This window comes from Episyrphus balteatus, chromosome 2, assembly GCF_945859705.1.
Source record: "Episyrphus balteatus chromosome 2, idEpiBalt1.1, whole genome shotgun sequence".
Classification (NCBI taxonomy): Eukaryota; Metazoa; Arthropoda; class Insecta; order Diptera; family Syrphidae; genus Episyrphus; species Episyrphus balteatus.
The window spans coordinates 28107208-28134512 of record NC_079135.1 but is presented as its reverse complement, the minus strand read 5'-3'; the positions used below and the strand labels follow the sequence as shown (position 1 = coordinate 28134512).

Genomic DNA, 27305 nt, shown 5'->3' with positions numbered 1-27305 from the left:
GAATTAGACAAGTGTAGTTCAAAAATTTGGAGATCGCAGTTTTTCCTGCAGGGAGAAATATGTAAAACCTGCGGTTAGTCATATAAAATCAATTGTACAAACTTTATTACATAGAAAAGTTGTATTTACCATGAGAATAATTAATAAAATAAGTCTTTATATATTTTTCATGTGAAAAATGTGTAGATAAAATGTGGGTTTATTACAAAAACTAAGCTATAATAATTGCACCCTATTGAAACTCAGCAATGGTCATAACAACGTTATATTTGGGACAGAAACCAAGAATAAAGAGACTTCATAAAATAATTTTGAGTGAGAAGGTAGAAAATTCTGTAACAAGTTCCAAGAATAGTCCAGTAATTTTAGTCATTTTTAACCCCAATCCGCGGAAAAATTCCTAGTGGGCTGAATTTTGGTATACCTACACCTTTATAACGGTGTTGTAATGAAGATGTGAAATCGACATTGATATCGTGCCAGCTTAAAAAGTTATAAGGGTCAGAAGGTCACGAAAATCAGTTTTTCGCAAATAGCTCGCGACCTATTGCTCGAAGGCCATCAAAGGTCATTATAAAAATTGTTTTTCGTGAAATTATCTACAACATATGCACATAACATTTTTCTGTAAAATCAACCGTTTCGGGAATAGAGCGCAGAGATGGTGACTAAATTGCCCTCACATGCAAAAAAAATACATAGTTTTGGTTAATTATGCTCAATTTTTGAGGTTTTTCTTTCGAAGCAGCTTATATATTTGAACTTCTATTATGAGATCTATAAACCTTTATAAATTATATAAGGATTTAAATTTTATAAGACTTTCACTTAAAAATCGTCTTTTTGAGAACCACCAACCTCATATTAAAATATAAATTAAAAACCATAATCTAACTTTCTTTTATATTTTTACTTGTCAATATTTTGTAACACTTTATCCTTGAACTACACGTCTGTGATATAAATAAGAAGTAAAGTTATTTAATGGTAAGTAAAATTACCCTTTGTGTAAGTATCAGACTTTTTGCGTAACTTGGGTTTTTTTTTTTTTTTTTTAATAAACAATTCAACATCATTTGATATTTTTTTTTTTTTTGTTTTGTTATGTGCCAGATTACAAAGCAAAAAAAATATAATGTAACAAAGGTCGAGTTATGGATGTATTTTTCCTTGATTACAATACTTACGTAGAAACATATTATATTTAGGATTTATTACAACCCAAGATAACACGATAAGCCTTGAAGCTTGAACTTTATTGTTCTTAGTCTTGGTCGTTTTCTTTTTTTTATTAATTTGCGGGAATAAGGTCAGTTAATAAAGCTTATACTTGTAAATAAATGAATCTCTTAAGCCGTGTAGATTAAATAAAACCAGAGGGTTTTTTTGTTTGCTAAATTTGTGGCAAAAAATATAATTAAGAAAGTGACTGATATAACAGTGCGATTTAAATAAAGAATTTTCTTTTGTTTTATTATTTTCGCTTGGTGTAATAAAAGCCCCACTGTAAAAAAATAAATTATTCCTTTATGAGAAATCCTTTAACTTGAAAAAAAAAAAATCGTATAAGAATGTGACCTTTAAAAATTTGATTAAATACAAAAAAGATATTAATTTTATGACGTACACAAAGTAAACTTTTAAATAACAATTTGTCATGCCCAAGACATCAATTGATTTCTGAAAACTGATTTTAAACTCCCAAAAAAAAAACTTTTCATGCACATTAACAGCAACATAATTTAAGAGGTTTTTTTTTTTTGTATTCCTTCAAAAAAAAAGTTATCGAGTAAAAATTATCGCTACAAGAAATTTCTTCGAACTGCATTCATAATGCAACCCACGTCAACTTCAACTACAAAATGAGTAAAAAAAAAAAATAAACTTTACCTCATGAACTCGTCGGTTAAAAGAAGGAAACGACAACGCTTAACCGAATGAGCACAAAAGTGTCAATAAACTTTATTGCTACGACAGACCATCAGTGACAGGCTAATTTATATAAATTCTTTTTTTATTTTTTATCCTTTCTTCGTCACAAAAAAAAAGTTGTTTTTTTTCTGTTGAAAGTACACAGTACACACACATAGTTTAAACTCATCGATCATTTTTTGGCATCGCATGCAGACCAAGAAAAAGAAGAAAAAAAAAAAAAACGAATGAAGAAAAGGAAGAATATTGGTTCCACAATCCACACGAGGACGGATATCAACTTTCAAGTAAAACAAAAAACAAACGGAGAAGAAGACACAACTAAAAAAAAAAACACAAAATCCAACAGGAAGACAAAAGGTTTTCGCACGATAGCTGCTGCTGGAAGCTGCTGTTGACTGATGATTCAAGATACGAAAATTCGTGATGATGACAAACAAAAGGGAAACGAATGGAAAATATTTATGAATGTGGAAATTATTTTTTTTTTAAGTCCTTTTCCTTATGCAAAAAAAAAGTAAATACATAATGAGGAAAGGATGGTCTACTCATTGAGCTGTATGAATGTAATGATGATTTTTTTTTTTTTTTTTTTTTTTTGGGAAAAAAATTGAAGGAACGTATGTAATGTCCTTCATAATGTTGCATATTTTTAAAGGAAATTAAGAAAAGAATTAATCTTAAATGAAAAATTTAAGCAACCATCACTTAATCACACGCTAGAGTACTTACAGTTGCTTTTCAGAGGAATTAATTGGCATTTCCAATATAAAAAAAAAATTGAAACGGAAGTAGAAATTGTTAAATATTCAAAAATAAGGATGAAGTATTTCTGAGAATTTACGAGGTTGACAAGATTGTTTAATTTTTTAGGTATAATAAATTATATGATAAATTTCTGATCGAATAAACTTTCTTTTCCACAATGAAGCTGTCATGAGTGGAAATATTGTTCAAGGCTTCGATAAATAAGGCAAATTTTAAAGATTCCAATTAAGACTTTTACTTCAGAGGATGTTAAAAGTGGAAATCTGTTTTCGTACACGAAGAAAAAAGTCCACTTAAAAAAAAGCGGATTCAACATTAAATTAAGCGGATTTCTGCATGTTTTTTTTGCTAAGATGACTTCCGTCTTAAATTAAGCGGACAAATGATATTAATTTCTTGTATGTGCAAATTTAAAAGAAATCCACTTAATTTAAGCGGAAAATCATCTTAGTTATGTGGAAACTTTTTATTAAAAAAAAAAAAAAGAACTGAATCGAACTTACAGCTGTTGGGTCCCTAGGCGAATGCCTTACAATAGTGCTATCTTTCTATTTAAAATACGTATGATAAACTGCAACTAAGGCTAAAGTCTGACTATAATTTTAAAATTTTTTATTTTATGTCGGTTTTTTTAGATGAAAATTCACATTAGAATGAAATAATTTTCACCCTAAATTTATGTGAAGTCCACTTATTTTAAGCGGGAATCGCTTTGTTTTAAGCTGATGGGATTAAAGGTGGAATCATCTTATTTTAAAGTACCCTTTTTTTTCTCCGCAAGTTTTTTTTTTTGTTGTCTTTTTAAATCTCCTGAAAGTAGGTGGTTACGATATGATAGAAATAACAACAAAATCGACACAGAAATCAAATGAAAACTATGATGTCAAGTTTTCAAGAAACATAAAAGGCCTACGAAATAGCTTCAAACTCTTGCTTTTCAAAGCGCACTCGAATTGCCATATCTATGTGGTTTTCGTTGATTTTAAACTGTTTTTTTTTTTCTCAGTGTATATGCGGTGTTATCAGCAAAATGCTAGAGATTTTTTCTGTTTGAGATATGTACTGCAAATATCTTATTTTTCCGATCACGGCAAAAAAAGGATCGATTTGTGTTTGACCGGTATGTTTGGCTTTCTGGGAATAAGGTAATTACAGATTTTACTGTCTCTTCGAAAAAAAGACCTTAATTTTTTTTATGAAATCTCTTTATTCTTGCTTTCTATCCCAAATTCAATGTTTTCACCAAATTTCATTAGGGTGATCATTTTTTGTTTTACTCAAAAAAACATCCTTTTAACAATACTATTCTATAAACACTTTAGATTCTTGTTTCTTATCTCAAAAGTAACATAATTGCTGAATTTCAATAGGGTACCACTAATATTACTCTAGTATTACACACTTTTTCAAATAAACCCATATTTTTCCTACACCCAAAAAAAAAACACCCTTTCACATGAACAAAATTATAGTTTTACTTTATTCGTAATTCTCATGGGAAAGACAATATTTTTAATAAATTTCGTAAAGGTAACTTTTATACCATTGGTTTTATCGGACTTATCGCGGATTTTCAATATTTCCCAAAAAAAACACGCTTTCACCTAAAATAATTTTATAGACCCCTTAGAATCTTGGTTTCAGTTATAAATGAAACATTTGTACCAATTTTCATTGTTGTAACAATTTTGTCCCAGTTTTTGTGGCACTAATTCCAAATTTTTTTCAATTCTTAAAAAAAAAAAAAACACCCTTTCACTCAAGTTATTTTTGTAGATTTTGTTAATTTTTAGTTCTTATAACAGACATAACTTTTTCACCAAGTTTAATAAACTAAAAAAATGTATGTCAGCTGTTATGACACCTTTCTCACACACACAACTCAACCCAACAAAAAAAAAAAACACCCTTTCACCAAAAATATTTTTAAGAACTTTATGAATCCTTTCTCCCTGCTTTATCTTAAACCTTCATCCCGAATTTCATCAGTGTAGCATGTTTTTCACATGGGTTTCGGTTATATTTTACCTGTTGAATTCAAAAAACAAGCACCCTTGTTTTTAATCGGCTACAATTTTTCTTACAGCACCAAAAAATAACTTAAAAACATGTGTCATATGATGATATTCCACAAACAATTTTTTTCACTAACTTTTTGACCTTCACCCTCTGCCTCCTGTCCGCGAAAAAACACTCTTCCACCCAACTTTTTTGTATAGACTTTTATCCTTGGTTCTCATCCAAAAAGCAAACTTTTTGCCAAGTTTCATGAGTGTAACAATTTTTGTTTATTTGTTGATTTTATGTACTATTTTACCTGTACTATATAAAGGGATATGCAAAAAAAACAAAGTTATCGTCGAAACTGAGAAACTTGTAGAAAAAAAAGCTAAAAATTTTAAGCAAATGATTCTCGACGCTAATTTCATACTTTATCTACAAAGTTCACAATTTTAAAATTTAAATCGTGCAACCATGTGAATAAAGTTTACCATATGTCAAAAACCCTAATTACCTACAAGTTAAGAAGAATTCAAAGGTTTTCACCCTTTTTAACATATGAATATTTTAATTTCACCTTGTGAATGTTTTTTTTTTTTAATTTTTTGCCCCCAAAACACGCCAGTTAAAGTGTAATGAAAAATATAATTTCGCTCTTGATTACTAAAGCACAATCACTAAGTTGGGTTAAATTAACATCTTTCTAGTTTGCACAAATTACCCACCAAATTCCCAGGAATCACAGTGAATACCTTACCTACCTACCATAAAAAAATAAAAGAAAGCCAATGTGTGTGTGGGAATTTCCATAACACTTCAGATTATAGTAGTTAACCAAAAACAAACACAAAAAAAAAAAAATGTTAACTATTATAGTTTTCATTCAAAAAGGTAATTTAAGCACATTTATGCCCTCTAACGTGTAGTAGTCTTTGGTTCAAAAAGTCTATGTCTGATATGAAAAAAAAAGCAATGTTAAACCAACAACAAAATTTCACCTATCCTCTCTCTCTAGCTATCTCTTTTTATCACTTTAGTTTCTTTTTGACTTCATTAATTAATCAAGCTCCATAGGGGTTTTTTTTTTCTTCAGTTTTTTTCTTTTGTATCTTCTGCAGCTTCTGTTACTGAACATTTGCAAGTCATACCTCATACAATGATGAATTTTAAAAGCTACTTCATTTTTTTAGGACGAGGGTATAGAATGGAAACCCTTGAGGCATTAGGAACATGCATATGTGTACTAATTTTACCCTTTTTTTTGTAACTGTACAGGAGCAAAAGTTCTCCCCATATCTTTTTTTTTTTGTTGTGTGTGTGTTTGTTGTGTTTGAGATTTTTTGTTTTGCATTTCCTTTGTGTGATGATGAGGATGTGGATGATGAGTGATGATGTTTTGATGAATTGCTTTAGTTTAAGTTTTATTTTTTGTTTTCTGCTAAATGTTACTTTTCTCTCTTTTTTTGTGTCTTTGGTAATTATTATTTTACAAAAAAGGGGGGTACAGAAATAAAAAAATAAAATGAAATAATTTGTGGAAAGTAGGTATTATCCTTTTTTCGAGAAATAAAATAATGAGGTTTTTAAGACAATTTTATTTTTTGCAATGAATTTAGAATATTTTTTATTAATAATATTTTTTTTTATTTATTTCCAGGGCCGTCACAGATCCAAGAGATGGACGACGAGTTGCACTCAAGAAATTACCAAACGTTTTCCAATCATTGGTATCATCAAAAAGAGTTTTTAGAGAACTAAAAATGCTTTGCTTTTTTAAACATGAAAATGTAAGTACAAAATCATCAATGCTTTAATACATTTAAAAAAAAACTTCAAACTATTTCATGTGTGTAATTAAATGAAAATTGAAATATGTGTGTGCGCTTAGTGGTACAGATTTTGTGGTTACGATAATACGTTAAAACTTGAAACTTTTATCTCGGTTCAAAACTTTTAGTGTAGAGGAAGAGTGATAGCCGTTAAAAAGATAATGCTTGGATGTGTTGGGATGGCTCGATGCTAGTTTTATTGTAGGAATTTTTCCGAAAAAAAAATCAAAATTGAATTGGCTATTTTTTCAGATAAAAAAGGAATAAATTTTTCCTTGGAAATTGGTTTATGTTTCAAACATTTTATACTTAAACGGCGCTTGAAGTTTTTCTAGGAATTTTGTTGAAATTGAGAATCAATTTGCCAGTTTTTTCAATTTATCATTCGATTGTATTGGATTTCAGAAAAAAAAAAAACGGTAACAGAATTCCGACTATAATTTTATTTATAAATAAACAATCTGAAAATAAAAAAAACGCAAAAAAAGACATGTAAGGCAAAAAGTAACCTTAATTTAACCTACATCGGACTCAATTGTGTGTAAATGGCTTACGAATTGTACTTGAATTACTTTTATTTAGACGTGTATTTGTATTATTCTCTATATTTATGCTTGGCTTCTTGTTAAAGGACCATAGGAGGCATAATAGCCTCTATGTATGTATATCTATATTAGACTGGGCCAAAAAAATAAAATATTTTTTTTTTTGAAAGTTACTTCGAAAATCTTGTTCAGGATGATGAAAAAAAAATTTGGTGAAAATTTGAGCAGTTAAAAAAAATTTAAGAGGTCTATCATCGGTGTTTTTTATTTTTATACATGATATGATGTTTTACAACAGAACTGCTAGACGATCAAAGTAAAAAAAATTTCTGTTCTTTTTTTCTTATATAAAATTAAATTTCCTACAAAAAAGATCTAATTGAAAATTTTCATCAGACGAGCCGTATTCGAGTAATTGAGCTTTTTAAATCGAAGTGTTTTTTCAATTTGCCTGTTTCACTTTGGAATTTTGTGATGAGCAAATAAGTGAATAGAAAAATAAAACCTCGACAGATTCTTATAGGAAATTTAATTCTCTACAAAAAAGGTCTCCTAGTAATTTTCCCTAAATTGAGTTTTGAAGAAGTTATTCACGATTTAAATCGAGAAAAAAATTAAAAAATCAATTTTCAATTTCAAAATTTTCTAATTCACTGAAAATTCAATATTTTCAAATTAGCAAGATGTTTTCTTGTAGGGAATTAAACGTTCTAAAAAAAGTTCCTTGGCAGCAAATTAATTGCTTTAACCGTTAAGAAGATATTCGTATCAAAACCAATGCCCACTGATTTCAATAGTTTTCTTATGACAAGTATGCATTTGCGATTTGAATACGATTATCTTCTAAACGGTTAAAGCAATTAATTTGCTGCCAAGGAACTTTTTTTAGAACGTTTAATTCCCTACAAGAAAACATCTTGCTAATTTGAAAATATTGAATTTTCAGTGAATTAGAAAATTTTGAAATTGAAAATTGATTTTTTAATTTTTTTCTCGATTTAAATCGTGAATAACTTCTTCAAAACTCAATTTAGGGAAAATTACTAGGAGACCTTTTTTGTAGAGAATTAAATTTCCTATAAGAATCTGTCGAGGTTTTATTTTTCTATTCACTTATTTGCTCATCACAAAATTCCAAAGTGAAACAGGCAAATTGAAAAAACACTTCGATTTAAAAAGCTCAATTACTCGAATACGGCTCGTCTGACGAAAATTTTCAATTAGATCTTTTTTGTAGGAAATTTAATTTTATATAAGAAAAAATGAACAGAAATTTTTTTTACTTTGATCGTCTAGCAGTTCTGTTGTAAAACATCATATCATGTATAAAAATAAAAAACACCGATGATAGACCTCTTAAAATTTTTTTTAACGGCTCAAATTTTCACCAAATTTTTTTTTCATTATCCTGAACAAGATTTTCGAAGTAACTTTCAAAAAAAAAAAATATTTTATTTTTTTGGCCCAGTCTAATCTATATTAATGCAAAGATTTAGTTTATTGAACTTCTTGCAGCTTGATTATGATTCAACGTAGTTCTTACCTTTATTTGAACTCCGAACTGAATTGGAATCAATATTGTACTCAGTTCATATTGTTTTAACTGGACAAGTTGCTTAGATAGTTTATTGATGACTTTTATAAAGCAAATTTGATAAAATTTCAACGAGTTCTAGTAAACTAATGAAGAACATAAAAATTTGTACTCAATACAAGTTTGTTTAAATGCCTTTCTTTGAGTACCTAGAATCTACATCTACAATGTACTTATGTCTAGGCTGATTGTTCACATAAAAGTCTATACTGATTACAATATGCTTTAGTGTACTCAATTAATTATACTGTTCTGAACAAAAAATCAGCTTGATTGCCTACAAATCTGTGTTTTGTGCGTTGAGCGTGTGTACATTAAAGCATGTACTCATTTGAAAATGCTGTACTCAGTCAATATTATTTTAACTGGACAAGTTGCTTAGATAGTTTAGTGCTGTAATGTTTTTACTTTTGTAAAGCAGATTTGATTCCGCATCTTAATAAAATTTCAACGAGTTCTAGTAAACTGATGAAGAACATAAAAGTCTGTACTCAATACAGGTTTGTTTAAATGCCACTCTTTGAGTACCTGTAATCTACAATGTATTTATGTCTAGGCTGATTGTTCACATAAAAGTCTATACTTTGTACTCAAATAATTATGCTGTACTGAAACAAAAATTCAGCTTGATTGCCTACAAATCCGTGTTTTGTGCGTTGAGCACATAGAGTATAAAATGAGTTCATAACTTGGACATACAAAATGTACTCAATATTATTTATTTAGAAGTTGAAAGATACATTTGTTGTTAGCAGTCTTTAATTAGCATATAAATTATTTAGCAAAGGAGATGTTATTTTTGCAAGACTTGTATTCAGTTCAAAACTTTATTATTAAAGTGAACATTTTTGATTTTCTATATATATTTTTCCATAGCTTATGACATATTACAAAATACCTATTAGTAACATAACCTCCTGTTATGATTAATTCTTTTTTTATTTAAATAGGAGATTTCGTTCGGTTCACAAGTTGAACAGTACATGAAAATAACACTCAGTACAAAAAAAAGTAAGTTTGGTAGGTGCTCTTATTTTAAAATACAATTTTGTCATGCCTTCAAAACTAATTGATGCTTGATTCATTTCGATGATAATTTCTGATTATTTCGATTAAAAAAAAAAATTAAATTACCAATTATGTAAAATAAATAAATCATTAACTGACCATTTACAAAAAAAAAAAAACACAACAAGAAATTTAAATAAAAACTCAAAAAACGAAAAAAAGACAACAAATCAGATAAATACCTCCTTACCAATAAAGGTATAAACCAATAAACAAAAAAAAATCACATTAAATTTTGCTATGAGGCATTAATTTCCTTTTTATTTGTTCGCAATTAATGACTTCAAAATTAAATGCCAACCAGTTTTCATAAGTAATTTAATGCGAATACCATTCGATAAATTCTCAGAATTCCAATAGTTCACCATTGAGTATATTTCTCTCTTTTGCTGACTGTGACCATAAACGAGAAATAAGAGGGAGTTTGTTGGTTTGGTTTGGTTGGTTTGGATTGCCAGTTATACCACCTTCCTCCTCAATGCTTCTTCATCCAATATCCCAACCAACCAAACAATGATACTGAACTCCTACTCTTTGTATAAATTCTCATAAACAACGTATATTCCACAACTGAATACACTGACCTCCAAAAAAAAAAAATTCATCACATTTATCAAAGAACCCAAAAAAGTATCTCCTGACAAAAACTCCGACGACAACAATTTTTCTTTTTTATTTTCTTTTTTTTTAATTTATTTTCCAATAAAAAACAAAAATTAAAAAAAAAAAAACACAGACTCATCGAACGTGCCTAAAATTTTAAAACTTCATGAACTTACCTCGATAAAAAAAAAAATATACAAACATAAGTTCATTTCAAGTGCTTCTGTCAACGACGTTTTGGATATTTTTTTCTTATTTTTTGTTTTAAATTTAAGGAAGAAGAGGGCGTATACCTACTCGCCAAAATATAAAAATCAATGAACTTTTAAAAAATTCAAAAGACACTGCACCGCAAATTGATGGGTCATAAGCATGATGAATATATATTTTTAGGGAACAATCCTTAAGTTATTGCACCCCCACGACCGTGTTTCAATAACGATTACGTTTTTCATCGTAAATTCCCCTATTCCCTCAACCCTCTTTCCAAAACGGTATGGCATTAGAGTACACAATTCGTACCTCATCGTCATCATCATCGTCGTCGTCAGTTGGTCTTGGATTTTGTATCTTGTTTTTTTTTTTTTTAATGAAAATATAAACATTCCATCAACGATATCCATTAAACTCTTCTCTTCGACTTAGTTATAGTGCAAGAGGCATGGGGAAGGAGTTCATATAATAACTCCAGGCATCAGGAAGCCATGGACTATGGTAACAGAGAAACAAAACAACAACAACAAAATGCACAACACAATTTCAGCAGCACCAGTATCGCCGGTTGCCATCAGCAGGCAGAGTGCTAGCAAGAGTGTAGAAAAGTTTTGGATTTAATTTATTTTTTTATTTTGTATTATTTTTTTTTTTTTCTATAAACAAAATGAAAAGTTCCCATGCAAGTTGGCTCTGCCTGGGGTCAGGAAGAGACTGACTAAAGAACCCCACGAGGAAGGAGGAGCAACAACAACACAATAACACTCCAATGAATGGCAGATCTCAGACTGTAAATTATTTGTATGCATCAGCAATGCAGTATTGCAAGTTGCAACTCCGTGAGTTGTGTGTGATGTGTTTATGAAAAATGCGTAAATTGGTATACTCAAGTGCAGAAAAAACAACCCAAGTATTTTAAGGAATGTCAAAAGAACATGAATTATTTTTTTTCGACAGGAGGGACAATTTTTCTGATAATTGAGAGAAAGTAGTATCTAGAATATTTTACGGTCAGGGTTCAAATCCAGCCTCCACCATCTAGGCTAGACATTTTTTCGAGGAATTATATAAGTCTCCAAGAGTACCATTGTTATCAATAAACAGTCCGTCTAACAAATAATTTTTCTCCATTGAAGATGATACTGGATACATTTTGCTGCACATAGGGGTATTTACCTTCAAAAACCGGTCATGAGAATTTTTTTCGCTTAATGAAGTTGTACTTGACTTAAACTACTGATTAGCCATCTGTCGGCACACGGGTGTGAAATTGGCAGGACAAAAATAAAAAAAAATTACGATTTTTCAAAAAAGTGGTCTCTTTATAAGGGTGAAAATATTTTTTTTCGGAATTGTGAATACAATATTCGAATTCCTTGGAATATTCTACATCAATTTCATACTTGATTCTCTATAAAATATTGTGACCGAAAAAAGTTCTAGCGACATGAAAAAGTATAAACCAAATTCGCACCCGTGTGCCTATCACGTCACAAAAAAGAGGTGTGCCTACAGAGGGTTAACAGTAATAAACCTTTTTTCTAATGAATTTAGGTATAAATAAAGCATTTTAGATTTGTTGGTATACCTACACTGAAATAAAAATAGTGAATTCTGATATTTTTCAATATCAATAAATATTTTTGATAGTTAAAATGTCACGGTTATATTTGTTTTATTGATAGTAAAATATTAATTCGTCAAAAACTTTTTTTTTTTAATTAAAAAAGTCAATAATTTTCACAAAACTAGGTTCACATAAAAGACGGGCAAAAACGGGCAGACTTTTTTTTTTGGTTTTTGCTTTTTGACATCTTCCTCTTTTATAATACCAAAAATGTTACCGAATATCACCGAATGATATAACAAAAGGTCCATTGAAAAAGCAGAAATAGAAAAAAAATTGTCTTTTTACATATAAACTCCTGCTCAAAATTAACGCACACATTTTTCGTCTGAAGTTATACCCCTGCATCTTATTTTAAAAGGCTTTAAAATTCTTTGGTGCATTTTTTTGTGTTTTGTTATTGTTTAGCAAAACTTGCTAAACTGCAACAGTATTATCAACCAAAAAAAAGATAAACCAAATTTAACAATTCAAGGTCTGAAAACTGATTATAAAATAATTTTTATTTTTAAGAAGAAAAATTTTAAAAAAATGGAAGCGGGTGACGGTTCTTTCCCATAATTGTATGCAATACTTGGTATAGTCTCCTCTAGCGCATATGACAACCTGGAGTCGTTTGTCCATTCCACTAATTAACTTTTGAAGGTTTTGTTTTAACACTTCTTTCACTGAAGTTTTCAGTTGATCAAGACAGCTTGGAGGTGGATTTCGGTCGCGAATGCATCTTTTCAATATTTCCTACACATGTTCTATTAAATTCAAATCCAGATTTCTGTGTGGTTAATCCGAAGCTGGAATATTAAAATCTTGAAGATATTCTCAAACTACTCTAGCATGCATTATCGTGCATCAGACTAAACTGTGGACCAAATCTAGGGGTGATTGGAAGCAGATGCTGTTCGAGGGCATCAGTCAAGTATTTTTGGGTACTTAACTTAGGTCTAGAAAGGCTCGCTAACTCCGTAGGTGTTGTAAAGCAGATTTAACTCCATGAAATTTTATGACTCTTCTTTAAAAGGCTCGCGGGTTAACAGACAGACTTCAGCAAATCTCTCCCCAAATCTTCCCGACAAACATATTATTCCATACCTTTAATTTAAGATCACTATTGTCTCATTTGAGAAAATAACCATGATGCTGTGGCATAAAGTAATAGCAGGACTTTACTTTAAAATAAATAGGATGTGCGTTAAATTTGAGCAGATGTGTATGTACACTTAAAATAAATTAATTTAACAATAAATTAAAGCTTCAAGTACAACAAATATATTTTTTTAAATAAAGTACACACCTGCAGTTGAAACTTCAAAAAATCACTTCTCAAATCCATATTTTGCAAAAAAGTTAAATGAGCGGGTTTTGGAGGTAAATACCCCTATGTGTGCTGTGCAAAAAAATTTTAGTCAAACTTTTCTTCGATTTTTGTCAAACGTTTTGCAATAAAATATAATTTTTTAATAGGATTTGTTTTATTATGTGCTTTTAATCACTTGATATATTTTTAATCGTTAAAAGATTTCACACGTACCAAGCCACCGCACTGTGGGCTAGAACGCTATTTTAGCTGGAATTAATTATAGAAATTCTCGAAATAGTCTAAAAATGCAGTTAAAGGTATTAAGATGATGTTGAATGATGTAATAATGATAATTTTATGGTGCAACAGACATTAAACATAAGAACAACAACAAAAATAAACGAAATATTATGTTAAATAAGGTTTTCCAATTTACAACAGATATTATTGGTAAAAAACAAAAAAAAAGTTCTATGAAGTTTTAAACGCATCAAATTAGAAAATGGTGTAATTGAACGCGAACAAAATTTGTTTTTACTTAATATGGAATTTAAAATGTTAGTGCAAATAAAAAAACCGTTATTTGAAAACATTCAACTCGTTTTTTTGTCATCGTAAGTGGTTTTTTTTGAATATTTTGCTCACTATACTTTCAGAGTTAGAGCGAAAAAAGTTTGCACTTGTAGGACATAGTTTTATATAAAACATAAAGCCATATAGTCTAGCTACTTTTTAAAATTGTTTCTAGAGTGTGCCTCCTCGTGCCTTTTTTTAAAAGCTTAGGAACATTCGTTTTAAATGAAATTGGTGCAAGTAGCATACTTTACTTTAAAATTTATAAACAAAAGTTCAATATAATAACAAGTTATTAGCAAATACTATATTTGGATACATTACTTATTGATAAACTAGCAAAATTTTCGGAATCGATCCGTCAAGACAAACTCAGTAAACGAATATCTGAAGAGGGGAAAAAGTGGCCTTTTTTGTTTTTTCTTCGAAAATTTGCTTTTCGATTGCGTTTTTTATGTAGCCAATGAATGTTTTGACCTAAATTTCGAATGGGCAATTATAGCTAGTCCATTTATCTATCGAATAAGACTAAAATTAGCAATATTGGAATAAGTTGATTATTTAATTAATTCCTGCTAAAATAGCGTTCTAGCCCACAGTGCACCGGCGCAAAATAGGATTTTACGGAAAAAATGTTGTTTTTTTTTTAAATACCTGTCTCATTTTTTCATTTCATTTAATTAGAACTTTGTTGGATTTCTTCTTCCGGTTTCTAGGTCCGGATTTTTTGTAGGTCTTCATTTTCTTGCACCCTTAAGTTCCATAATTGACCAATTGGATATGACCTTGATTGTATACCGGTCAACTTAATACATCGAAATAATTTATTCGAAGTACTTTTCAGAAATAAAAACAAAATGCAACTATTTTTTAGTCATAAAAGTCCTACCTTATTTCAAAACTTGATATTAGTCTTTCATATTAAAAAAAAAAAAGTTCATACTTATAATTTTGGCTTTTGATAAAAGAATCCGCAAGTGTAATAAATTTTTCAGATGATTTTCGAAAAATGATTTTTCGATAGAAGGCCATTCTACCTGTTTCACATACAGAAAAGATTGAGTTCAAAAATGAGGCCCCTAATTCGTTTTTCTCTGATCAATATCCGACTTCAGTACGGCTTTCACTATAGCTTTTTCCTCTTTGAGCTTGACTTTTCATTTACTTTTTCTGTAGCTCGATACAGATCGTCTTTAAGATCCATAAAGTCTTAAAACGATGCATACGACTTTGCTGCATTAAAAAATGATATTCCACTGTGGTCGTCTTTTTCAGCCTCCCTGAGCTTTTATTTCAGATGGTCTCACGATATGTTTTTAAGTCCCACGATTGTTGAGCAATATTCATTCTTTTAGAAAATTCGCGTGTTACCAAATTGAAACGCAACAGACACAAAATTATAGATTTGAATTTCGAACTGATTGTTTTCCCTTTTTCACCAAGTTACAGTACGTTATCGATCAACGCAACTTTAGATTCACGCAACTCCTCGATCGAGGTTAAGATTCTTGCTACCAAATTAAAAGATGAAATAGAATTTCGATAAACAGAACTGTCCTTGTATTGAAAAAAGTTTGTTCTTCAAAAACTTTAAAACTTTATAAAAATCTAAAGTCGGGTTCACATTATGTTTCTTGATTTTTTTTTATTTCAAGGAAACCTTTAGAACTAATGTTATGGAAATGAAAAAACAAATAGTTTTCAGAATGCTTTTTCAAAAAATACTTCTAAATGCTAATCATGCCAAAGTGATTGAGTCCAAAATACTAAACAAACTGGGTAGTTAAAATTACACCCGAGTGTAGGTTTTTCAAATGCACTACCCCAGAACAGTGCAAAAATATATATCAGAAAAGATACACTTAGATACTAATCTCCATTATCTTCTATATCTATCTATTTATACTAACTAACATATTTCTCATACATATTGCAATTGCATGCAACAAAATATATAGAATTTGCAAACTAAGCTTGTTATTTTATTTATGTACCTTCATACCTGCCTACTAAATGAACAAATTAAGTGCATAGAGATAGTAAGATACTTTTGTATCTATGATTGAAAAAAAAAAAAAATAGATAAATAAATAAATGCAATTTACATTAACATTTATTTCGACTACAAAAAAAAAAAAAAAACATTTGAATTGAATTTAGTCAGACAAACTAACCAGTCAGTCGTCTGCTTTAACGTTTCATTTATTAATTTTGCGAATCGGAATCGATGAAGCAATTTTGACGTTTACATCGTCCTGTCAGTTTTTTGTTCGTTTGTCCATTGGATTTTTGTAGTGAATATGATATTGACGGATATAAACGTGTTGTTGGGTTAAGTTTTTTTTTTTGAAAACGCGTGAATAAGCTATGCGTTGTTGTGTGTGATGCATATTGATGATTTTGCTGTTTTTTTTTTGTTTTGTTCAATTTCATTTTGTATTTTGATCCCTCATCCGTCGCCGTCGTCCGTTGTTGGATTGAGGTTGATGATGGCTTTTTGTTGCGTGATGCATACCATCCAAAATGCCATACAGCTTCAGTAGCCATTTGCTTGCTCTTGAATTTTTGGTCTACAGAGAGAGAGATAGACAGGATATCAAATTATTGATGTTATTTTTTAATCAGAGACTTTTGATTTGATTGCAAATGGTTTTAGTTGGATGGAGCAGCAGAATCCAACAGCAGCACGTGGATCTATCTATTTGTCTATCTATCTATCTATGAGCATTTATTTGAGAAGCTTTTGTTGATTTTAGTTAAAATGCAACGTTTTCAGAAGTTGAAACAATCGCATGGACAAATCGAATATATATCATGAATTTGAGAGGCATCACATGTGTATAAGGATGGTATGTATATAGAGAATGGATTTAGTGCTCTGTTGACCGTGTGGTAAATGGATGAATTGAAATTAATTGCTCAGTTCAGAGGTGGAGAGAACAATACAATTATCATTTGTTTTGCTTTTTTTTTTTTTGTTGTTAGTTTCAAATAATTTTCGATTGAAATCTGCAGATACATGGGGAATTGTTTAGTTAAACAAAGATGATCGATTTAAATAGCTTTTTAAAGATTTTTTTGTCTTGAACGAAATAAATAAAACTATACCTATACAAAGATAGTTGGTAACTTGTATTTTGCTTGTTCAATTTCGTTTACTGATTGAAAAGGACATTCTGAAAAAAAGTTTCCAAAATACAAGTTTATTTTTTGGAATAATTTTATTCTCTGATATTTGATTGAATTCTAATATTTATCAACAAATTCACGTACGAAAAAAAACAACATTTTGAAATTGAGAAATCCGAGAGGTACCCCTTGAATTTCCTCCAAATACATCGAGTGAGACAATGATCTTTTTAAGCTGTAGTTATAACTGAAAACTAAAAGTTTCTTGGAGGTCTGGTTTCTGAGATATTTCCAACCAAACATTTTTTTTTACTTGCTCTATAGGGCAAGTATTGGTTTCGTGTCGAAAAAAAAAATTGAGGTTTTAATCAAAACCAACATTACGATGATGGAGAATTCCGAAAAAGTTGGTCCCGCAATTCCGTCCGTGCGTCTGTGCGTCCATCTGTACACATTTCCACCGCCTAAACGGGTGGATGGATTTTCTTCAAATTTGGTACAGATGATTTTTATGGAATTCTGAAAGTTGGTTTTTTTTTTGTTTTTTTACATATATCTCGTTTAGAACGTATACCTCCCATACGAAAAAATACGATATTACGAATTTCTCAAAAACGGCTCTAACGATTTTGATTAAACTTTGTATACGTAATATTTAAAGCAGTGGCAATAAAACTGCATTTTTATTTTTTCTCAAAAAAGTCAAATAACAAAAAAAAATTTTGTTTTAACAAAATTTTGCCTTAAATGTCGGCTCTTCCCCAATATCAATTTTTTTTAAATTTAGATCCAGCTTTTAGAATCTACAAGTAGACTAACATAAAAGTGCTTTTAACTGCAAGAGCAAGTATGTGCGACCCCAGTCATGCATTTTATTTTCTTTCTTTTACTTACTTTTCGTAGCCGATATCCTTTGACCAAAGTCTCAAAATCGGTTTTGAATTAATGATATAAGTTGATAATCAACTGGCTTACAAAAATTACAAATTTATTTTTTTTCCGATTTTCGAAAAAAACTAAGGTTAACCCCTTACAAAAAAAAAATTATTAGCTCTAAACTCATCGAGTAAGACATCAAAAAAAAGGTATCTTTAAGCTCTATGTATAACTGAAAGCTAAAAGCCTGGGTCTGGGTGCTGATTTATCTCGAGTTATATTTTATTTATATTTTAATTTAAATAATTTAATTAAATAATTAAATAATTTCTCTTGGGGGCTCTGGCGAGTTCTCGAAGCAGCCATCAATTCTAGTATGTTCTACGCGCTTCAGACATTCGTTCAAACTTACTTCAAACAACGACAAAAAAAATATTTTTTTCAAGCACTTATTTTGATTAAACCATTGTCTCGGCTGTTTAAATTATTTTGGGTGAATCAACCCAACATATCACAGCACATATGATCATATGACAACTCATCATGGTCAGACAGGTCATTAAAAAATTATTTTTCAATCAATATAGGTATTTGAATAATTTTTTACAAAGGGTCATTCTCTGACGGTGTTTGTTTTTATTTTTCTTAAAAATTGTTTCTTTTGATGAAATGTGAGCTGTTCTTTGATAGACTGTCCATCGTATGATTAGCTGTGGCATGACATACTATTTTGGAGAAAAAGCTACTGTAACCAACTATTAGAATATGGTCCCCAGGACAAATTTGAAACAATGAACAATTGCACAGTGGTGCTTTCCATGTTTTTTTTTTTTTGTCGTCAAAAATCATTTTTATTACAATTTTATAATTTTATTAATATTGATAAAAATTAACGTTGAATTTTATTGAACATTATTATATTGTAACATATTATTTTGTCTTTTAATTTTTGCTTTAAAACAAAGTTTGCAATAATATAAATCCAAAATAATCATTTTTTTTTTATTTAAATGCATAAAAACGCAATCAAAATTGTTGAATGTTAAAAATCGAAAGAAATAGCAAAAGAATAGATCTTTGTTTCAGGTTGGACTTTATTTTCAAAATTCCTGATTTTATATTTATTTTTAATATGAACATTCGTCGATCACCTTTCTGATACAAATTTAGCTAAATTTCTAACTTGTGTAGGGTTTTCAAAAAGAAAATTTGAACTTAAATTTAAATTTAAAGATATTTAAACGTTTCTTTTGGTCACCATATTCAAACCGCCATTTTTAATAAAAAAGTTATTATTTTTTAATACTCTCCATGCTAATATCCTTTAGTGTAAGTACCAAATTCCATCAATTTTTGCTATAGAATTGCCATGCAAATGATTTTTGACGCCAAAAATCATTTAGGGCATCACTATGCGACTTCCACAAGCTTATCTATTCTACTTGATATAGTTTAGATACCCTCTGATTTCCATGTGCATATTCGTGTTTTTTTTTTTGACACTTTTAAACCCATTCCTTAAAATGTATCGTAGTTTTAAATAAATTAATATAAAACGTATCAAAAGTATCTATACGAATAAAACTTAAATTTCATTTTATTTCCTTTCATTTGCATCCTGTTGCATCACTTTATTTATATACATACATAAACGCATTCATTTTTTTTTAATTAAATCGAAGACAAGTCCAAGTTCTCCATCATCAACTACTACTGTATACATAACCTCCCTTCCCTATCTAAGAAAGAAGAAAAAGGACATGTGTGGTGTTATTGTTATCGAATTTCCTTGAAAATTCAAAGAACACACACACAAGATCTAAACTTAGAGATGATGCAAATGCACAGGCACAACAAATTCACAATCCAACACATACACCTACACACACACAAACATCCTTTTGTGTGTTATTAGTAGCAGGAACTCATATCAAAACAATTACAAGGAATTTACTTTATTTCTTAACAATCTTCAACTATTTTCTTCATCCTTTTCCCCCTTTGGCAAAATATCTCTCATCTCTCAAATTCAAACTTTGTATTTTGTAGATTGTGAATCCAATAAAATGCTAAGAATTATTATTTATTCCAATCCAACTCCTCTCCTATCCTTTCTATTTGATTCCTTTAAAGCAAATTCACAATGCATTTAGAAAATTCTATATATTCCCAAATAATTCTATTTCATTCGAATATATAGTAAATTATATGGGAATATGTGTGATTTTGGCAAAAAGGAAAACTTTCAAATCCCAAAACTGTTGAAACGATGACTTTTGGCTTTCATGATTTTCTTATGAAAATCTACCGAAATTCAAAGGATTTGATTGGTGATGAAGAAGAGAGAGAGAGGGAAATGATGACCTAAGAATGTTAAAGTTCTTGTTAATAGAATAATTGCAACTTATATTTATATAAGTCACATCACATTTATATAAGTTGGATGAGTATAGAGTATATCCCACTTCTGATTTGTACAAATGGTATATTGAATTAAAAAAAAAAACAAAACAAAATTGAACATATGTACATTTGAAAGATTGGGTTTATTTCTAGAAATTTATTTGTAAAGCTTTCATTTGAGTAATTTAATACTTTAGTTTGTTTATTTAATGGAAAATGGTAATCCAATAAAATAGCTCAAACAGAAGCCTGATATAAATGTATGTTCTTTTTGTGGATCGATTTAAGATGTTTAAAGGTTTTTTGTTTCGGTTTGTTTGTATTTCTCATGAAATTTTTACTCTTGAATGATTTTTGTTAAAATACTCGAACTTTCAAGTATTTAAAGTTTATCTCTATAATTGGGAAACATATAATTTGTTTATATGAACACGGCACTTAAAATTAAGACGATGCTCACCTTAAAGAGGGAGGGCTTTTAAAACAATAAAATTTCCTCTTAAAATATGTGGAATCCGCTTAAAATAAGTAAAATCCGCTTAAAATAAGTGGAATCCGCTTAAATTTTGTTAATTTTAAGATGAACTTCATTTCATTTTAATGTAAATTTTCATCTTAAAAAACCGACAAAAAATAAAAGCTTTAAAATTATAGTCAGACTTCAGCTTTAGTTAAAGTTTGTCATACTTATTTCCAACAGTGAGATAAGCTGATGGTAAGGGACTAGCCTAGTGACCCAACAGATTCGATCTCCAGTGGCTGCCAGTTTTTTTTTTTTTTTTTTATTAAAATGTTTCCACATGAAAAGAAGATGATTTTCCGCTTAAATTAAGTGGATTTTGCGCACTCAAAAAATTAAGAAGTATTTTCCGATTAATTTAAGACGGAAGTCAACTTTGGCAAATAAACCATACAGAAATCCGCTTAATTTAATGTGGAATCCGCTTGTGGTCTTTTTTTCCGTGTATAGGTATCTCTACAAATTGCAGGCGATTTTTTGACGATTTCGTGTTAACGTGTTTAACGTCTTGCTAATAGATCAATTCAGTTGATAGTACATTGCTATATGCTCTTGCGATTTTGGGTAATCTTTTAGCGGAGTCAATTTCAAAAGGCGAAAAATGCTTCAATACCTGATACCTTTTATATTACGTGAAGAAATAAACCTAAATTCAAGGTGAGAGAGGAATTTCAGTCAGAATCATTAATTAATTTTCCATCAATATTTATTCACTGCACTAATCGTATCCATGAGAATTGTGTCGCTCCAGATTCTTATATTTTATATAAAAAGATCTAATGACTAAACAATTTTACGAATTTATAGTATTCTTTTGTTCTTAACTTCAATGTGGTAATAAAAAGCTAATGTCATAAACAAATAAACCATCTGATTCATGACTTGAGCAATTCCCACAAGCATATGGCTTGCATTTGCAATGTGTGAATATGTGCATTCCTTGTTCAGCAGCAACAGCAATTTTCCAAACGCCATTGGCCATTGTAATGATGTAGGTGCTTTTATTTGGCACCATGTGATGCCAATAGTATGTACAATACATATGTTTTGAACTAAAAATCGTTCCAAGTGAATATAAACCTTAACTTGCGCCCAGGCAATAGACATTTAAAGTCATATCGTTGCAGTATTATTCTCGTACTGCAACACCATTATAAACCGACCAACACTTTGAAAGTCTATCGGGGGCCCCTGCTGCTGCTGTTGGATATAATAGTTGTTAACTCCTTGTTCTTCAATAACAATAGATTTTTTAAATCGTCCAGACCATCAGCCTTGGAAAAAAGCTTCAATAAATCACTGTTAATTGCTGTTTCCAATAAAAGTTGAGGGCCATGAGAGAGAAGGCGAGAAAGAAAGGGGATGAGATGGAGGGACGACGACGACGTTTGAGAGGGCTTCAGTTTTATAAAAAGACTTGTTTTATGTTTCAAATCGATTTTCTCTCACCTCACCTCGAGTCATGTTGATTGTTGTTGCATTTTTGAAAATAACCATTCTGTTGCTAGTGTTTCGCTATTACCAACTTTTTTTGAAAAAAAAAAAAAAATAAATAAACTACACAAAGGATATTCACACTATGGACGTTGAATCGTGTCAATATGAAAATTACGCACCAGATTTTTTCTTTGTTCCATGTGAATGTCTTTGTTTAGCAGTTTTTTATTCACATGCAACAGGCAGTCAGAGAGAGAATAATACAGGAACAAAAAAAGACACACACAAAGCTTAAGACAGAAGGTCAGCAGTTGAAATTCAACACACAAAGATACATTTATACAAAAGAGCAAAAATAAGAAAAAGATATACAAAAAGATATTTAAAGTCTTAAAAGACCTCATAGCACTTAACAGCTGTGTGCTGCTGCTGCTGCTGCTATTGATGCTGATGCTGATGTTTTGCTGCAAGTAAATTATTATTTTGAGAAAATTCGCAACATTTTTCTTGCGCAATAATCGAAATTGACAGAAAACTAAATTTATAAAACCAAGACTGTGGGTTAAAGGGGTGACAACGGGGGTATTAAACACTCAAGAACTTAAATAATCTGAGTTGAAATTGAAACCAGACCTTTTAGGTTATTGGTGGACATGTACACTATAGAGATTAAGACCCCGTTCTACGTGGGAACTAGAAAATATTTATTTTTTTTTTGTTTTCAAAACTAGGTCAGTATTCTTTTCTCATAATAATGTGTAGAAGCACAAGTCGAAGTGGTTAACAAATGTTGCAGAAACGAAGAAAAGAGGAAGTAGCGCCCAACATCGAGCCGACAGTATATTAGAAAGAAATACCTGCATTTGCCGCTGATATAAACCAAACTACTCAGGAATTGTGGCATGTCAACTTAAAAAGGAGTGCGCAACTTCAAACTGCTCAAAGAAGGAAATAATACTAAGGAGATTCGCTTTGAGGGCAAAACTTAGAGACCTAGTGCTGAGGCTGCTATTGCGATAGCTACTTTCAATCACTCGGCTCTTCTACTGAGCAGAGAACAATTGCGATTGCTCTTTTTTATATACAATGATGAACATGAAGTGATCAAATAGGCAGTGAGCACAATAAAAATGTTCTATACTCTTAAGGATTTCACTGCTTTTTTAAGCAAAACTGCTTTTGTTCTTTGTTACTTCACTGTTCTGCTCTGAAAATGTTCTCGGCTATTTAAAAATTTCTTTGTAAGGATTTATTTTAATTAGCTATGAAAATAGCAGAACTGCAGAGAAAAGATTACCATGATGATGACGAAACAGAAAAGTTCAATTTGAAATACAATTGTATCAGGCATTCAAAGACTTATTTCATATAATACAAATTCAAAAATGGTGACTTTATTTTGTGTTTCATATTTTCAATCATATTTCAAATCGGGAAGAAATTTAAAGAATAATTTGCGGCGTTAACTGCTATTTAAAGAGTGATTCAATAGCAGCTATTTAAAGCTGCTCTTTTTATACGCTGCGCACTGCTATCACTGCTATTTAAAAAACGCTCTTTAGCACACCCCTACCAGTACCTTCTCCAACACTCCAATAAGGATTGAAGAAATTAGGTTTTCGGAGAAAATTCTAAGAAAGGAGAAGCGATTTGGCCAGATGAGATACCGATACCTCTTAAGCTCTAAGTTCTAAAAAATATGGGATATATCCGGTTTAGATAGCTCGAGGTTTTCATTTCCAATCAATAGGCGGGCTTGTCAAGTCAGTTTAAAAAAAAAAATGTGTGCTAAAAACAACATCCGTTCTATTTCTAAAACTCCTTAGCCATTTTTTATGGTGCTCATCTATTTACTAAACATGGTCTTTATTCCTTTTCCGACTATTCTGCCATGCCGAATCCGCTATAAACAAGCACTTTACACCAACTTTTTAGCGAACCACTTTTCATCGATTCCATTTTTTTAAATTTAATTCGGTTGGTTTAACCAGATAAACTTGTTATTTCAAAGAGGTATTTCGTGACTTAACCAGAATAACTTGTGTTTTTAACAGGATGACTTTTAATTTTTCTTGAGAGATCAGTGATTAAGTTGGAAAAACCTCTGATTTTACTGGATTGATGATGATCGGAAGCCACATTACGTGATTTTACACGAAAAAACATTCGTAATTTTACAGAAAAAACTCCCGATAAGAAATTCTGTAATTTTACTCTAAAAAGTTAGCTTAAGGCAGAGTCTCTTCAGTATTATGCATTTAGGTGTTAACTTCACGTTTTTAGATTTCACTCTTTTCTTGACATTCTGTGCATGATTATTCCTACGAGGTAAGGTAATCAACTTCAACCAATAATTTCAAACAATTATTTCCAGTTAAACGCAATTCTCTTGAAATAAAAAAAATATATATTTTTTTCGGAATACAGGCCTGAAAGTACCCAACAAAAGCTTGAACAACAAAAAAACAATTTTCATACTTTGATGTCCTTCGTGCAGCTGCATTTATTTTGTTGGCTAATACAAGTCCCTCTAAAACATTCATTCCCCTTTAGACCATTAGTCGTGCGGTACCACCACAATGCAGAACAATAAAAATAGTTTTGTCTTTTCAGTGCAGTGTGCGCAACCCTAAACAAGAAAAGTGCGGAAAATTGCGACTTGGAAAAACCTTTGTAGAAAGATATAAATATTAGGGTGGGTCAAAAAAATCGAAAATTTTTTTTTTGATTTGGTACTCCGAAAAATCGATTGCTAGACCCCTCTAGAATATACACACCAAATATGAGTTCTTTATATTAATGGGAAGGTCCTCCGCTTTGCAATTTTCCATTTTTACATCAAGCTTCTACTAAAAAAAAATATTTTTTTTATTAATTGACTTTTTAGCAAATTTCTTTTCAGATTCTTGTAGGAAATTGAACGCTCTACAAAAAAGGCCTTATACACTTTTTTCGTTTATCTAACCGTTGAATAGATATTTGAGGTAAAAAAATCGAGAAAATCTTTAAAAAATCGTTTTTTGGTCTTAATTTTGTAACAAACTGAAAAATTATAATCATCAAACGCGCAAGACATATTCTTGTTGGGAATTGACTGCTCCACAAAAAAGGTCTTAATAACTTTTTTCAATTATCTAACCATTCTAAAGATATTAGAGGTCAAAGTTAAAAAAAAATATAAAAACTTTTTATATTTAAAAAAAAATTCCAATTCACTGAAACTTCATAATTTTCAAATCAACAAGATATATTCTTGTAGGGGCTTAAACGTTCTACAAAAAATTCCTTGGAATGAAATTGATTGCTTTAACCGTTTAGAAGATATTCGTATCCAAACCAATGCTCACTGATTTCAATAGTTTTCTTATGACCCGTATGCATTTCGATTTGGATACGAATATCTTCTAAACGGTTAAAGCAATCAATTTGATGCCAAGGAATTTTTTGTAGAACGTTTAAGCTCCTACAAGATTACGTCTTGCTAAATTGAAAATATTAAATTTTCAGTGAACTGGAAAATTTTTTAAAATATAAAATGTTTTCATAATTTTTTTTAACTTTGACCTCGAATATCTTTAGAATGGTTAGATTAATGAAAAAAGTTAACAAGACCTTTTTTGTGGAGCAATCAATTTCCAACAAGAATATGTCTTGCGCGTTTGATGATTATAATTTTTCAGTTTGTTACAAAATTAAGACCAAAAAACGAATTTTTAAAGATTTTCTCGATTTTTTTACCTCAAATATCTATTCAACGGTTAGATAAACGAAAAAAGTGTATAAGGCCTTTTTTGTAGAGCGTTCAATTTCCTACAAGAATCTGAAAAGAAATTTGCTAAAAAGTCAATTAATAAAAAAAATATTTTTTTTTAGTAGAAGCTTGATGTAAAAATGGAAAATTGCAAAGCGGAGGACCTTCCCATTAATATAAAGAGCTCATATTTGGTGTGTATATTCTAGAGGGGTCTAGCAATCGAGTTTTCGGAGTACCAATTCAAAAAAAAAGAATTTCGATTTTTTTGACCCACCCTAATAAATATACCTACAACAAAAACCATCAGCCGTGTTGTTGCCTTAATCGGTGTAAATTATGTAGCGCGAGCATAAATGTGACGGCACCGGCATCGGCACCGATCAAGAAAAATGAAAGCGAACGCATTTTATCGGCGGAGTTCGTGGTGCGGTGTGATAGCTATGGCGGCGGCAATGTCTTCTGCGGGTCTCTGATGATGATGATGGTCTTTTACACTGATGGTTGGCATGTAATGGCGCTTTCTTCAAGTGGCTCAGGTGTACCCTCCGAAGCAGAGCTATGACGTTAATGCGATTGTAATTGCGTTTCTTCTTAGGATTTTTGTTCTTGTTGTTGTTTTCCAGTGACTGTCTTTAGTTTTTTTTATTTTTAAGTTAAGAAGTTTTTTTTTTGTTCCTTCTCCTGTTTTCATTCTTAGAAGTGTCGCCGTTTGTCTTTTTTTATTCCATGCGTACTTAAGAAATGAAATAGAACAGAAGCAAGAGTGAGACAAGAAGCAGTCCATAAAAATTTATACATCAGCTTCAGCCCAGTGACGGCGCTAATGGCATCGCTTACCAATGAGGTGCAAAGTATTCTAATAATTAATGGCCCCCAGGATAGAACACAAATTATGATGCTACATTCTCTGATGCCGATCATTATCTTTGTTTTTTTTTTTTTTTCTGACGGCAATGATGGTGATGACGCGAGATGCAAAGGCATTCCCGTCATCATCATCATTAATGAGAGAGGATGGAATATTTCTTCTTAAATGGTCATCATACTCGTGCATACATATCGAAGACAGGAAGCCCAACTTCGCGTAGGTTTTACTTTTTTGTTGAAAAAAAAAAAAATTAATAATTAAAAAACAT

At 30.4% G+C, this 27305-nt stretch overlaps 1 protein-coding gene across 2 annotated transcripts in view; it reads left to right on the top strand.

Annotated features, from left to right (window-relative positions):
- Positions 1-27305, top strand: part of LOC129912582 (serine/threonine-protein kinase NLK) — a 224624-nt gene that overhangs the window by 173511 nt on the left and 23808 nt on the right. For both annotated transcript variants that reach the window (XR_008771859.1, XM_055990893.1), the window contains exon 2: positions 6359-6488. Coding sequence is in view for 1 of the 2 variants with exons in the window: in XM_055990893.1 (XP_055846868.1) it covers positions 6359-6488 (130 nt within the window). In the remaining variant the exon portion in view is untranslated. The remainder of the gene's footprint in view (positions 1-6358; positions 6489-27305) is intronic.